The 14,161-nt window shown below is 32.9% G+C and overlaps 1 protein-coding gene across 1 annotated transcript in view; it reads left to right on the top strand.

Annotated features, from left to right (window-relative positions):
• Positions 1 to 14,161, top strand: part of LOC111626840 (pikachurin-like) — an 83,149-nt gene that overhangs the window by 32,330 nt on the left and 36,658 nt on the right. Inside the window, exon 2 of the mRNA XM_023370357.1 lies at positions 8,503 to 8,619. Coding sequence (XP_023226125.1) covers positions 8,503 to 8,619 — 117 coding nt within the window. The remainder of the gene's footprint in view (positions 1 to 8,502; positions 8,620 to 14,161) is intronic.

Below are 14,161 nucleotides of genomic sequence, written 5' to 3'. Positions count from 1 at the left end.
TATTGCTAACGTTATGGTACTTTTCTCACACGTGAAGGAAGTTTGCAAAGATGGTTTCCAGGCAAATGGTGGCAGGAATGAATATTACAGCGGCATACATCTAGATAGAAGGAGCAAAATTACACAGAAAACTATCGTAACATTATAGAAATGCATAGGAGTGGGAGAATAGACATTATTCTTAACATGACACACACACAGCCAATGTGAGGAATGACTAGTGTTTATCCCTTGTTACCGTTGATGACTCGTAAAACTGTCAGTAGTAAATTTTCTACTTTCTTTTCCGTGTCAAGAGCTTCTATAAAATGGCTAAACATAGTTGTATAAGTAGTATAATATTCCTAAGTATCAATTATGCAACTTTTATGCAAATTAGTACGAACACAAATAGGCGAGAAGCGAGTTTTGGAGTGTTTTTTTCACTAATGCGACGTTTCTCTTCCACTGTAGAGTTTATTTTAGGATAGTTTTATGATAGAAAGTAGCAGTAATAGTTATTACAGTAGATTACTAAGAATGGGGAGGTAAATAGAAGAAGGAACACGTAAATAGCATTAATTTGTGTACGCCATATTGGAAGGCATTCTACGATAGAATGATCGAAAAGAAAAGTTTTTTCCGTATATATTTGTCTGTATTTTGCGAATGGAAAATTGCTTACGCCACATTTCTATAATTATAATACTTTGCTTTGAATGGAAGAAAGTTTACGAAGATGGTGTTAAAGGAAATAATAGTAGGGATGGAAATTACAGCGAGATACTTAAAATGCAAAAGTAGATAATAATAGGAGCTGCTGTATAGACGTATAAATTGTATAGGAGAGATACGAGAAAGGTATGTTTAGGAATGGAATCGGATAAAGTTGATTCTTAGAAGAGGAACGTTGAATTATCGTTATTGTCAAGTACTTTTTTTTAAGGCCCATTTTAAAAGAAGTTTTTCTTAGTGAATTAATAATAACTCGAAAAGGTTAAGTTTATTTTAAAAATATAATTATGTAATTAGCCACTTAGTTTTATAATTATGAAAATTAAGCTTTTAGACACAAAATGGCGGCTGTTTAGTAGAAAGAACTAAAGCGCCACTTCTTGATGCCAAGTCAATTTGTAAATGAAAAGTTTATATTGAAATTTCATACAAAAAGAAAATCAGTTTTATTGTTAATGTAAAAGCGTAACTGATCAACATTTTATGTATGAAGTTTCGACCGATGTGCTGCTTTGTAGAGGTTATTAAAATACGAAACACCTTAAGTAACGAGAAGACACATGGCAGCACGGAAGGAACCGGTTGATTAAAACAATAACATCTTGACGTTGTAGACGATAACAAGGAAGAATAAAACCGTGGGAAATCCAATATAACACAATTACGTACAAGAGTAACAAATATGGTACAGGCATCTCCCTGTGGAAGCAGACGGGAAATGAAGAACATAATGGAAAATGACATTGATCTCACTTTAAGCACATCTTACACACGGTGAGAGGGTTTATGTGTACTATGCGTATTAGCCAATGGATGTAGCACATACATCAATGTCTGAAATTTATCCAGACATCGTGACGTATAGAAGAAGACAAACTAATTCGACTTTTGGGAGACAATGAACAAGCACGTTTCTAATAAATGATATTGTCAGAATTGTAGTTGTAGAGGATATACGGGGGATACCGTACATGATAAGTTGGACGTCAGAAAGAAGAAAGGTCAACCATTACTCATGTCGACCTATGACCGATGCGTGTACAACTTTAAAAGCTTCTACATGGCAATTTCTCCCTCCTTTTTTTTCAATCATCAAATGGAAGAGTGAAACAACTGTAGATAATTATTATAACGTTGGGTGTGTAAACAAAAATTGTTTTAGTGCAGTTGCAATCTCCCACCCTTGCTACCTCCTTTTTAAACTTTTATACAGGGCTTTATCGACAAACGCGTTAAAAACACATTAGCACCTTTTCGCTATTGTCGCCTGTGAGTAGAGAATATAATGTTGTATGCAGAAAGGTATTTTTGATGAATATATTTTTCTTTTATAAAGAAGTAAAACAGGAGAAGGGGGAGAGAGAGAAAAATAAATTCTCTTCTTAATAAACGACAGCTTTTGTATTTCTGTCGATAAATCTTATCTGTTGATAATGCTCTGTAAATTAAGTAGGCTGAATTTATTATTGTAAAACCGCCAGGATTTTTTCTCCTGTGGAAAATTTTTTTTTTTCCTTTGTTTCTGTCCAGAGAAAATAATCAAAAATCCATTTACAGAGATGTCAAATATTCCTCCAGGTTCTAAAAATGCCGACGTTCCACTGTCGGATTTTCATAAATTATCGTGTATTTTTATATCTATTTATATTTAAAAAAAAAATTTTAATATGAATTTTTAACGTTTCTACTTCAATAACTTTTTTTTTTTATTTTATCGATTTTATGAGTTAGTGGCTTTGTATTGATCCCTTGTAGCGATACAAATCTGTTGTAGTTGAATTCGTACACGTATCAGATCATAGAAATGATGCATGATGGCTAAATGTGAAGTTTTAATGTTAGTTTGAAGTGTGCAGTTAATAAATATTTAGTGTTTAAGGTTGCAACGACTGTTTAACCTAAACTGACAACTCCAGTTATGTAAATGATGCGTATAGTTGCAACCTGTCATTTACACACCCACAGTTTGTGTGCGTTTAGTCTAGTTTTGATTTTGTGATTTGATAAAATGCGTATAATGTGCCATTTACAATATCCTGGACGTCTACGGCGAGTGATGTGCGCATTATATAATTAGATTATAACTTAATGGCATATGTACAAATGAATAATTACGAGGGACACCCATTACCAACAATTCGGCCAGGACCTCGATGGGGTAAAGGACGGGGCCGGCATGTTCGCTCATGAAAAATTCATGGGGTTGCTTGCTCGCTCGGATTGGATCTCGAGTCCCCCAGGACATGGGCTGACAAACTAACCGCCTGAGCCGTCCGGCCGGATTATTTTTCATGTTAGTGACGTATAAACTATGCAATCTAAACGCAGCATATGATAACAACGTGCCACTTGTCGACCAGGTGTTAGCCTGCTGCTTTGGGGATTTGAATTGGAATTTAGTCCAGATTCCATTATTTATTACGAACACGGATGCTGTTTCCCATTCCCCGGACATATTAGTTGACCCCATTGTGGGTCAGTCCCCATAATGGGCATAATCGTGCCGGCTATATAATCTAAATACGATGGCACTTGAGGTTAGTCAATCAATAACGTGCAATTTACTGTCTAGACTGCTTTATGCATTTTTAATTTCGACTTTTTTCCAGTTATTTATAAGAAATTAGCAGAAATACTTGCATGAAAGAAAATAAAAAAAAATATATTTTATCCTAAAAATTCGCTTTTAATTCAGCCACAGCGACTATAATCTGGGAATAGGACTGTAGGATTGGTAGGATAAGGCAACGTGACACAAGGATGATCTGACAAGGAAGGAGTAACCCCCGAGAGGACTTTCTATTGGAAACTGGCTCCTATTTAAGTGTTAGACACGTAAATAACACCTAAAACTCCGCGCAACCAGCGCCTGTTGGTGAGATCCAACCAGCGACCGACTATTAGGAGACCAATCTACTCGTTCACTGGTGGGCCTCATACTCAATTGTTCACTTTTATTTACAAAAATAACTAATAGAATTAGAAAAATAGAAAATTTTAAACAATAAATGCTACTTGTAGGAGACGAGCCCGACAGATCAATCTCCCGAAAAATTCCTGGAATTTCGATTTCAAGCCCCTCAGAATTAAGGCTTATGCCTTAATAGCGTCATATATGTAGTATGGATTATTACTGAAAGATTATACAAAAACAATTCATTTATAAACGAAAAAAACGACGTAAAAGAAAGTTTTTAAAAAAAAAATTTATTGTGCATTTAACGATTGAAACAATGAGGAATATTAATTTTAGAAAGTTCTAAGGATTATTTTTTCTTGCATTTTTTTTTACAATTTATGATATAAATGAATAAAATTTGCCATTATGACATCAACCGTCTGATTACATCCAAGACAAAAAAAAAACAAGTTACCGCGAGACATCCGGAATGCCGAGCATCTGTAACCTGGCAACACCCGAACATTAGCTGAAAAAATAAGATGTTTAATCTGGCAACAATGCAATGGAATTGTGAAAGTTATGAAGTTGCCAGATTAAACTAACTTTAACCTAACCGAACCTAATTTGAATGTATAAAAATCAATTACAGACTAGATAAAATTGGATGTAGTTAAATATAAATTGTATCGAAGCCGTGTTTAATACTTTATTTATATATAAAAAAAAGTACACTTCATTCATATTTTGTGTTTGTACGTAAAGTTAGTTTAATTCAAAAGCAAAACAGCAGCGGGATCTTGTTTATAAGTTTACAGTAAAGTGTATTTTCCGATACAAAGCCGTTCGGATCAATAAAAAAAGTGTATAAATAAAAGAAAATTTCGCTGAAATAAACATTTAAAAAATTCGTCACGGAATAATTTAGTTATATTTATATAAAACAGGGGGGAAAAATCAAAATTAATAACATTATTCAATCCTCTCGCAATATGTTTACAAGTAAGGAAATAAAATCTGGAAAGTTTTATTTAAATCCACTTAACTGTATTTCGATACTTAAGAAAACAGAAGCGGAGAGGAAGAGGAGGGAAAAAAAATCTTTAAAAATGAATAAAACAAATTACAATAATGGAATTCGAAAGTTGCAAAGAGGAAGAAAGAAAGAAAGAAGAAGAAGAAGAAGAAATGGCGGCATGTAAGAGATTAAGGATTAGAATTTTGTTAAAAGAAAATAGAACAGAATACGAAAATACTTTCTTTTTTTATTATTATTATTTTTAAAAGCTTCATCAGAATACTACAGAAGATAACCATTGACGTAGAAGATAATGAATGTAAATTTGTGATGCGAAAATAATCTTTGATTGAAACACGAATAAATGGCACCCAAGGGTATTTCACCAAATGTCCTTTTATACGATTCTCTTCATAAAATGAATTCATTGCTTATTCTACTCGTTCACGAATGAGTTTTAATGTTGATAAAATTTAAAATGAAAAAGAAAGAAAAAAAAAAGGCTTTAATGATATATATATTTTTTTTAAAAAAGTTACATCAAATTTTATTGGGCACTCAATAAAAATACACGAGATTAAACTCTTAAACTGAATGATGCCATCCAGGAACCATTTATGCAATTAATCAGAGAGAGAATTTAACAGGGTAATTTTCATTTTCTAGTAGGATTTTCTTGTTTTTTAAATAGTCATAAAGCAATCTTGCATGTTTTTGTAGATTAAGTAATTGCAAATAAAGCTGCGGCTTGCGTTTGTTCGTCTTTATAACTTTTTGATGGTTTCTCTAATATGGGATTGTTCTGGATGCGTTTAAATTTACATACAATTTTTTTTATAGCTTCAGTAAATTTGTTAAAAATTTAAAAACAAAAATGTCAAGACATTAGCTGGGTATACTTCTCTCTTGGACATTTTTAAGAGGTACCTGACCAAAATTGCAAGTCAAAAGTTACCACGTAGTCCATGACTACTCATGCCGAAACTTCCATTAAAAGCACTAGTCTTTCTGCAAATGGCATTAAATGATCTTCCATTAGTTGCCGGTGACCCTTTTAAGCATTCATTGACTAGCAAGAAATGCAATATTGGTAATAAAATTCAATTTACATCATTAGAGATACTTCATCTCGGTGTTATTTACAGGATAATTTTTATAGTGATGCACGCTTTCTGTTCTAAATTTAAATTAGAATTTTCTTGTTTATTAATATATTTTAAATGTTCTAAGTAAGATAATTAAATGGTTTAACATTTTTCTCAAGTAACAATAATTAACAATTAGCTAATGTCATATTATAATTATAATTATGATATATGAGAATCGTGGAAGTTAATTGTAAAAAGAAAAAAATATCAAAAGCTAGGATAAAAATAATGGTAAAAGGCACTTCTTATTTATCGTATAGCTTTAATTATCTTTAAAATTTAGATATTTTCTTGATAGTAAATTAAATATGCTATCTGTTGAAAATTCAACAGTAATCTGAAACCTGATTATCAGTAACAATTTAATTTTATAAAGTATTTTATACAAAATTTACCCAAAATTTTTGGTAAAAAAATCGTTATTTATGGCACAGAAAATGTAATACAGTAAAATTCTTCAAATTCGATCGAAAAATTCCTTCAACTTTTAGCGATTTCAACACATCGATAATATATATATAACCGCATCACGTACGATTTCTAATATGAAATGGAGCATAACTTGGAAAAAAATGGCTGTTTTAATGAATTTTTCGTCCAAAATATAGTGAATTAGTTTAAAAATAGATAAATAAAATAAAACTCCTGAGTTACCATTACCAATTTTCACCTTATAGTTCGCATAAAATTCAAAGTAACAAAAGGTTATACGGGAGATAACCTAGTTAAGTCGTAACCTATTCTTTGTATCCAGAAGGCTCTTCAGAGCAGGACAAGAAGTAAGTATAAAGAAATTCGAAGAGATGGAACAAATTTATTTTACTTTTACGAGACGTCTCAGAAACTAGCTTTGAGAAGAAAGAAATTTGTAGAAAGAATCATGAACGACATGCACAATAAGGTTTACCTACTGTACAAATAGTCGAGCGATGTCATACATCATGTCATGCTGTCATTCAAATAAGATTTCGGGAGCGACGATGCGAAAGTCAAACAGTGAACCGCTCGTCGCGTGGCTCTAACTCTATCCTTTTCTTTAAAAAAAATATGTATGTATGTATATATATATATATATCCCTTAGGGGTGCGCATTATACACGCCAAGGTAGAAGAAATAAAAAGCAAGATTAAAGTCTACAAGAATTATTACAGAAAAGTAGCATTTCGAAAATCTTTCCTGGAGATTGAACTTGAAGAATTTCATGCCCTCACGCGAACGCCATCACCCTTTAAAGTTTCATACGAAAAAATGTGAAGAGAAAAGAGTATTATTATTATTTTTTTTTTTACTACATTTCTGTTCGGATTTTAGTATTAAATTTCCTGAATGGCTCGTTCTAAATTTCATTTATACGTAATATTTTTCTTTAATTAAATTAAGACACCCGGCTGCTTTCGACGTCATAATTCAGATGGTAGAAGTAATCTGCCATAAATCAGAAAGGTTGTTAGAGGGGTTTTTTTTTCCTACTGATCTCAGGTAAAATTCATTACTTAATTAGCATTTAGTTTACTAAAAATTAGAACAAAATCGATAGTAGTGTTCTACGAGAAAGGAAAATTAAATTAATACCCGATTTTTGTTTCGGAAGAAAATGAAAATTCATTGTGTATTGCTTCGTACTTCTATTGTAATATAATTATGCATCAAATTTCTTGTTTTTGTTTAAGATTAGTGGAAAGGGTTGAAGAATAGTTACATTAAGAGTGTACGGGAACATCCTCGTTGATTTTATTGCCTTAAAATAGCAGTGTTTGCAATTGTAAGCGATGTATTGAAAGGATGCATTGCTCTTATATTTTATAACCACGCTATTGCTTACGATATAGGAGCAATATTTACTCTTTCGGGGCACAGAAATTTTTTTTTTAATCTCCTGATAAAATTTTTAAAGATCTCTGTGAAGAGTCGAAAGGATTTTTGAGGAAGTTGGAGTTGGAATTTCTAAAATTATCTTATCCTGCGCATATTAAGGACACTTAATATCCATTAAGAAGGAAGTTCACGTTAAGAAGGATTTGTTTCCTCTTTTTAGAGTTGGAAGAATGGAGTTATACAAGGAATTAATAAAAATTAGACTCTTATTTCACTTTAGAATGGTAATAAAATAAATAAAATTGCCTAAAAACTGTATTGGTTTTAAAGATTAGATTTTCCTGCATATAAGGATTATATAACCCCAAAGTTTAGGAGAATAAATTAGAATAACTGCTATTTCAATTTTATAAGACATAAACATTACAAAAATTATAAATAAGCCTTACAGGAAACAACATACTAAAGTATGATGCGATGAACAAGGAACTATAAAGGAAAACACGCTGAAACAGGAAATATTTATCCAACACTAACAGAAAATAGCAAAGAAACATACAGGAAAGCATATATAAATGTTTATTAACTTAAAATAGACAATTTAATAATATAAAATTGATGTTATGTACATTAATGACGAAGCTTATCGAACTCCGACGCCTTTTCCAAAATTCATTTTCTCTAAAAATATTGAAGCTAGGATTAATAAATTTGGTGCACACGTTAAAGACCCGAAGGGCATCCTTCAGGCGAAATTTAGTGACAATCGGTTTATTAGGGGGTGGAGCGTAGAATGACATTTACCAGCACGATAATTAGGTAATTAATTATAAATACGAGGTTAATAACTTTTATAGCTTAATTTATCTTGGTATTTTTTTTTAAAATATTTTTCTTCTACTATTAGGTGAATGCGGCGAAGACAATCCATGCGAACAACTCTGCTTCGACTTACATGATGGAACTTACGAATGTTCGTGTAAGGAAGGACACACCCTAGCTGACAACGGATACAGCTGTCACGGTAAGTGTCTTTGGTCGATATTATCTATCCCCATCTCGGTCACTCGGAGTATTACCTTATCACTAGGAGTATTTATCACCCTTAGCACCAAGGGCTTCTATCTTGTTTGCTTTATCACATATACTACTTGGAAGATTTTCTGTACTTCGATTTTAATGCCTCCCTGCTAATATGTACAGTATATATTTATCATGTATAAATCTTCGATTTTTCAAAAATGGGGTGTGGCTCCTAGAAATGTCGTGTTTTGATAAAAAGGCTTCGACTTTTTTTTCGATCCTTACATGTCCAACTCCACCCGAAAGAGGAAATCAACAGTAAAAGTGAATTATTAGTCTGTTTTATAAGCGTGTCGGTTTATGATGTTTTACTATTGTTAGATTTTCTTGCGCAATATTTTAAATTATAGCTTATGTCCGTTATGTGTATACTGCGGGCCAGCATATTGATATGTAAATAAGTTCTCAAGTAATTAATAATAAATCCTAATCTAGAAGTTTAAGTTGTGGTAAGGGCATAGACATAAGGACCTCTAGCTTTGGTAAGGAATCAGATAAGACGATTCCTATCTACAGATTCAGTGTGATAAGTAACTAGATAAATTCCTACCTAAAGCTTTAATTGTAGTACTAGTTAGATGGATTCCTCGCTGGATAGTTAGGCTGGTTGACCCCTAATTACTAGTAAGAAATTAGACAAGTGGATTTCTATTTACAAATTCGGTATGATAAGTAACTAAATACATGGATTCCTACCCACAGCTTTAATTGTGGTACGAAACTCCTATTTAAAATTTAGTTATAGTAGAGAAGCGCTCAAACTGGAGCTTTAGTGGTTCTTGGGATTTACTGTTTTCTTGTGGTGAGATGACCAAATTTGATTATTTGTGTTCACCTAAATTAAATTACTGACTTCACGTGTAAAGAGTAAGCAGAAACAAAACTCATACCCCAAAGGCACTTGGCTAATTGTTGACTTAACGATTCAACTTTTCAAGAACTCCAGTGCGATTTGTAAATACAACGTTTATAAACAGTGTAAGTACCTTATTTTACATCCAGAAACCAATGTAAAGAAAGGAAGAAAAAAAAAAAAAACACAGGAAACTTATCAAATCTAGAGAAGTCACTTATCTCACATCCTATAAGGTTTATAACGGTTGTGTAACCTCGATAAGAACTATTACGATTGCAAAATCTAGATAAGTTAGGTAGTATAACAAGAATCATAATTTTAGTATCCCCCTCCAATCTCTGTCTAACACCATCTTGAAGCTTACTATCTTTTATCATCATCTCGGAATGTAGTTCCATAATTCTCGGCATCCACTTCCATTGCCAATTTTTCGAAGATATCGCCATTTCTCAAAGTTTAATACATAAAAAAAGTTTTGAGATGAAGTTTTTTTTGCTTCCCTTAACAAAAATGAAACGATAGTAGCAGCGTGGGTCAGTAATCAGAAGTATTGTGATAATGCTGTTATAGTAATACGCCTTCTTATTTTTGAAAGCGATGTAGCATTAACATAATGATTACGATAGTGAGATTAGTAGTAGCAGTAGTGGGCCTAATAGTGGGGCATTAACGAGATAAAAATTTAGTGATATTAGTGGGGCATTAATGAGACAGAAACATTGATGGATTGTAGTACATAACCGAAATTATGCTTGGAATATATACAATGATAATGTAGTAGTGGGAGCAGCAAGATGAAGGTAGCTGACATCGTTATTATGGTATTACATAAATGTCTTGCCATTGTAATAGTCAGCTCAACACTCAGGCATGTTGTGGCCCGAAACTATAGAATTAACAGGCCCTTTCCCTTCACCAAGTAATGTGTGAAAATGTTAGGCCCTAAGCCGCAGCTTGATTAATTTACTTGCAATTCTGGCCCTGATTACAAGACTAGCACATATTATCGACAATTTGATGATGATGCAGCAGTATTAGTGTGATTACAGTAATAATGATAGAATATTAATTAATAAAATAAGTTTTAGTAGCATTTTAGTAGTAATGAAAATAGTGATACTGAAAGAATTGGTTTATTGTGTGGTCTGCCAAGGAAACCCACCTTGCAGATCACACAATAGACCAATCCTCCGGGAGGGCTTTCTTTGGGAAATTGGCCCCTATTTAAATGTTAGACAAGTAAAGAAAACTGGTGTAGCCAGCCCTTTGTGGGGTGCAAACCCATTCGGCCACAACCGAAAAAAATACACTCGTACTTCCTGATAACAGCACCACGCGTCAATCACGTTAGTTTAAAATGTATTTACGAGTTGTTTTTTTTTAAAAAAAACCCTTTCAAACTTTCTTATTCACAAGAATAAATCAGAATCGTGTCGGGTCACAGCGTACTCGAAAAAAAAAAAGAGAGAACAAACTCTCGCAGGCTACTCCATCTGTATAGATTAGATACCGGATGGAAAATCATTCTCCGGAAGAATCCTACACTAAACAGTTGCACTTCTAACATCTTGATCAATACAGTTGTAACATCTCTGTGTCATGGTCATGTCCAGATGTTTGTAACGTGACTCTTCCATCTTGAGTTCGTGTAAAGGTTGCCTAGCATTTGTCAAACCTGCTTATTTTTAGCCATCCGTAACAGATTAGAAAAAAAGAGAAAGTAAAAAAAAAAAAAGAAAATACGTTACAAGATCTAGAAACGAGTAAAATAATCTACGAAACTTACACGAGTTCAACAAACTACAAATTTCATGCAAACTTTAATGATGCAGTTAAGAGGAGTCGGTGCAGCGAGTTATAATTAACGTTAACGCGGCCATATTTAATCTTAAAGTAAAGCTTTTATTTCGGGATATAATAAATAACCTGGCTTAATAATGGGGTTTTATTCTAAAAATAACACTTCTCGGCTTCTTCTTCTTCTTCTTCTTCTACTTTTCGATTTTCTACCTGACACGCGTCCTGCAATCCAAGTAACTAATAGATAAATGGCTCGACCATTAAGGTTAATGGTATGACATTTCTTCCATGAGTTTTTAAAAAGCATTCCGTTTGTTCTTTACCGGAAAAAAAAGAAAAAAAATATTCTTGCGGTTTTGTAGGAGGAATTTTTGTATTTTTTTTTTTTTACTAAAATTTTATTAGGTTAGAAGTGGAATTAAATAGTTTTTCCTCTGTTATTATGATTCAAAATTGTGGTATCTCCTCCGATCATCCCGACCTGCCATGCTGCTATATTATTTTTGCCTTCTTGCTTATTAAATTTTTCATTCCATTTATACTAACAAAATCTTTAGCTCGGTTTGCAGATTATGTTAGTGTAAATAACAAGTTCAAACACGTTTAGTATAAGATTACTACCTTTCTAAATACTTATATTTCGTATTACTCTTATGTACTACCTTTATACCTTCAACTACTCTTAGTAAATACCTTATATTTTGTACCATCCTTGGTAAATCCGGAAATCTTGTAAGTCCTTGTACTTTGTACCTTGGATACCATGTACCGGATTTATTCTCAGTAAACCTCAGGACAACTCTCATCTTATTCTATTTTTAAGATTTACTAAGGGTGAACCTAAGGTAGAACGAGTTAAAACAGAGGTACCCCCCTGTATTTTTGAGATACTGAATGAACTTGATGTGAAGACACGTGTAATGGCTGTAGAAAGTTATATGTAGCTTAATTTAAGGAATTAGTGTGAAAGAATAATAAAAATTTAGCATATTTTTCGTATATACATAATTTTGATTACGTTTGAATGCCAAAGAAAACTTCAAATTTAGAAAAATCGTTATGGAGATGAAGCTAGAGTTTTGGGGAATGCTTTTTTTTTTAGTTTTAAAGTAATTTCCTGAAGGAAAGAAAAATTGGGTTATTAAACACATTGAGGTGAAAACAGTGATTAGAGGGTATTAGAGGAAAAAGCAATTATCGATTTTTCAACATTAAAAAAAAAAAACGTTAAAATATTTCTTAATATGAAAAGAGGAAAGGAATTTTCCATTAAATTTTGATTGTTTCTATACACCTCACACCTCCCTGCAGTATGTTTACATTGATAACTATCACGTGAATTTGGGTATTGCAAACACGTGTCTATCAAAGTTTCGTGTTTCAGTATGTCAGATAGTACCCATACATCAGATAACGCCCATAAAGTTATGCCATCTGAATACAGACAATGTAAAACAATTAGATTTCCCTCCTGTGTGAAGTACCACTACGGGGAACTTTGGCCAACTATGGGTATTTAAGAAATCTTTATTATCCATCCGGTGCCTTCAGAATTGTTTAAATATGTACATCGTCTTCATTATGTCACTTATTAATTAATGGCCCACGTAGGTTAGGTAAAGGTGAAAGAAAATTTTGGCAATGGAGATTTTTTTTTTGATTCCTCTTCCTCTTTTCTGTGACTTCGTTTCGCAAAACGTGGTTAAACTAACGAGAAAAAATCGATCGTTGGTGAGTATTTGTGAAGGGGGGTTATTAAATGAGCTACTACTATTGGCAAAACGTGTATTTTACGATACAAATATCGATTTTCTGACGTATCCATCTGCATAAACATCAATCGTTAACTGCCGCTAGTTCGTCAATGGTGTGGCACACAATGACGCTTCCGATTTTACCATGTAGTCCCTCGGATAAATATAACAGATCAATGAAAAATGGATGTTTTAAGGTGTGTTTTTCTTGTTTTTTTTTTTACAACGGGAGGAGGTTAGTTCCATTCCTGAATGAACACGAACGAGCTCATAATAGCTTTTGTGAAGGTGATAAATCTTCTTGTAAAGCTTACGCAACGTGAGGTTTTTCAAACGGAATTTTATCAACGACGGTGACTATATGTAAAAAAAAAATTATGTAAAGAAAAGGGTTTTTTTACGTACTACTCTATAGAAATATGGCAGAAGTTAAGCAAAAAATTGGAACAATGCGAAAATCTCCAAGGACGAACTCATAAAAACAGTCTAGACTCCAAGGCGTTGTGTCTACAGATGATAGATTTATACATCACTATAAAACATAATTAATGAACAAAACTTCTAGACGAACTTCTCTAGAATAAACAGAACTTAATCAAGTTTAGAACGGTAGTTAATTCTGTTTGGAGAAGAATTTTTAATAATGAATAATAATTGGAATGCTTAAACGGCGTGTTTATAGGAAAATAGAATGAATTTTTAGGGATTCACACGGCAAAAATGCTCATTTTTTTTTGTTTAGAGTTTTGTAAATAGTGTAAACGCTTCGGTGCAACGCGAAATTTGTTGCTGCGTGAGGAAATGGAGTTTCGGAAGCCATGAACAGGTTATGGCACCCCTGACACTTGATCTGCTGTCGAGTATTATAGTCATAGAACTACTGTAAGATCACAGGATTGGAGCGTGTACCTACTTAGCAAGAAGAAGAAAAAGAAGAAGAGGGGAAAAACACATCCGTTGCGCGTCATTACTCCGAACCTGCAGTTCCAAACACCGTTTTAAGGTTGGAAAAATCTCGCATTTACAACTCTACCCCGCTATACCCAGTTTATTATACGTTATGAGAGTTGCTG

The sequence above is a fragment of the Centruroides sculpturatus genome, unplaced genomic scaffold (genome assembly GCF_000671375.1).
Source record: "Centruroides sculpturatus isolate CEXI.00-Female unplaced genomic scaffold, Cexi_2.0 scaffold547, whole genome shotgun sequence".
In the NCBI taxonomy this organism is placed as follows: domain Eukaryota; kingdom Metazoa; phylum Arthropoda; class Arachnida; order Scorpiones; family Buthidae; genus Centruroides; species Centruroides sculpturatus.
This window is presented reverse-complemented; position numbering and strand designations above follow the sequence as displayed.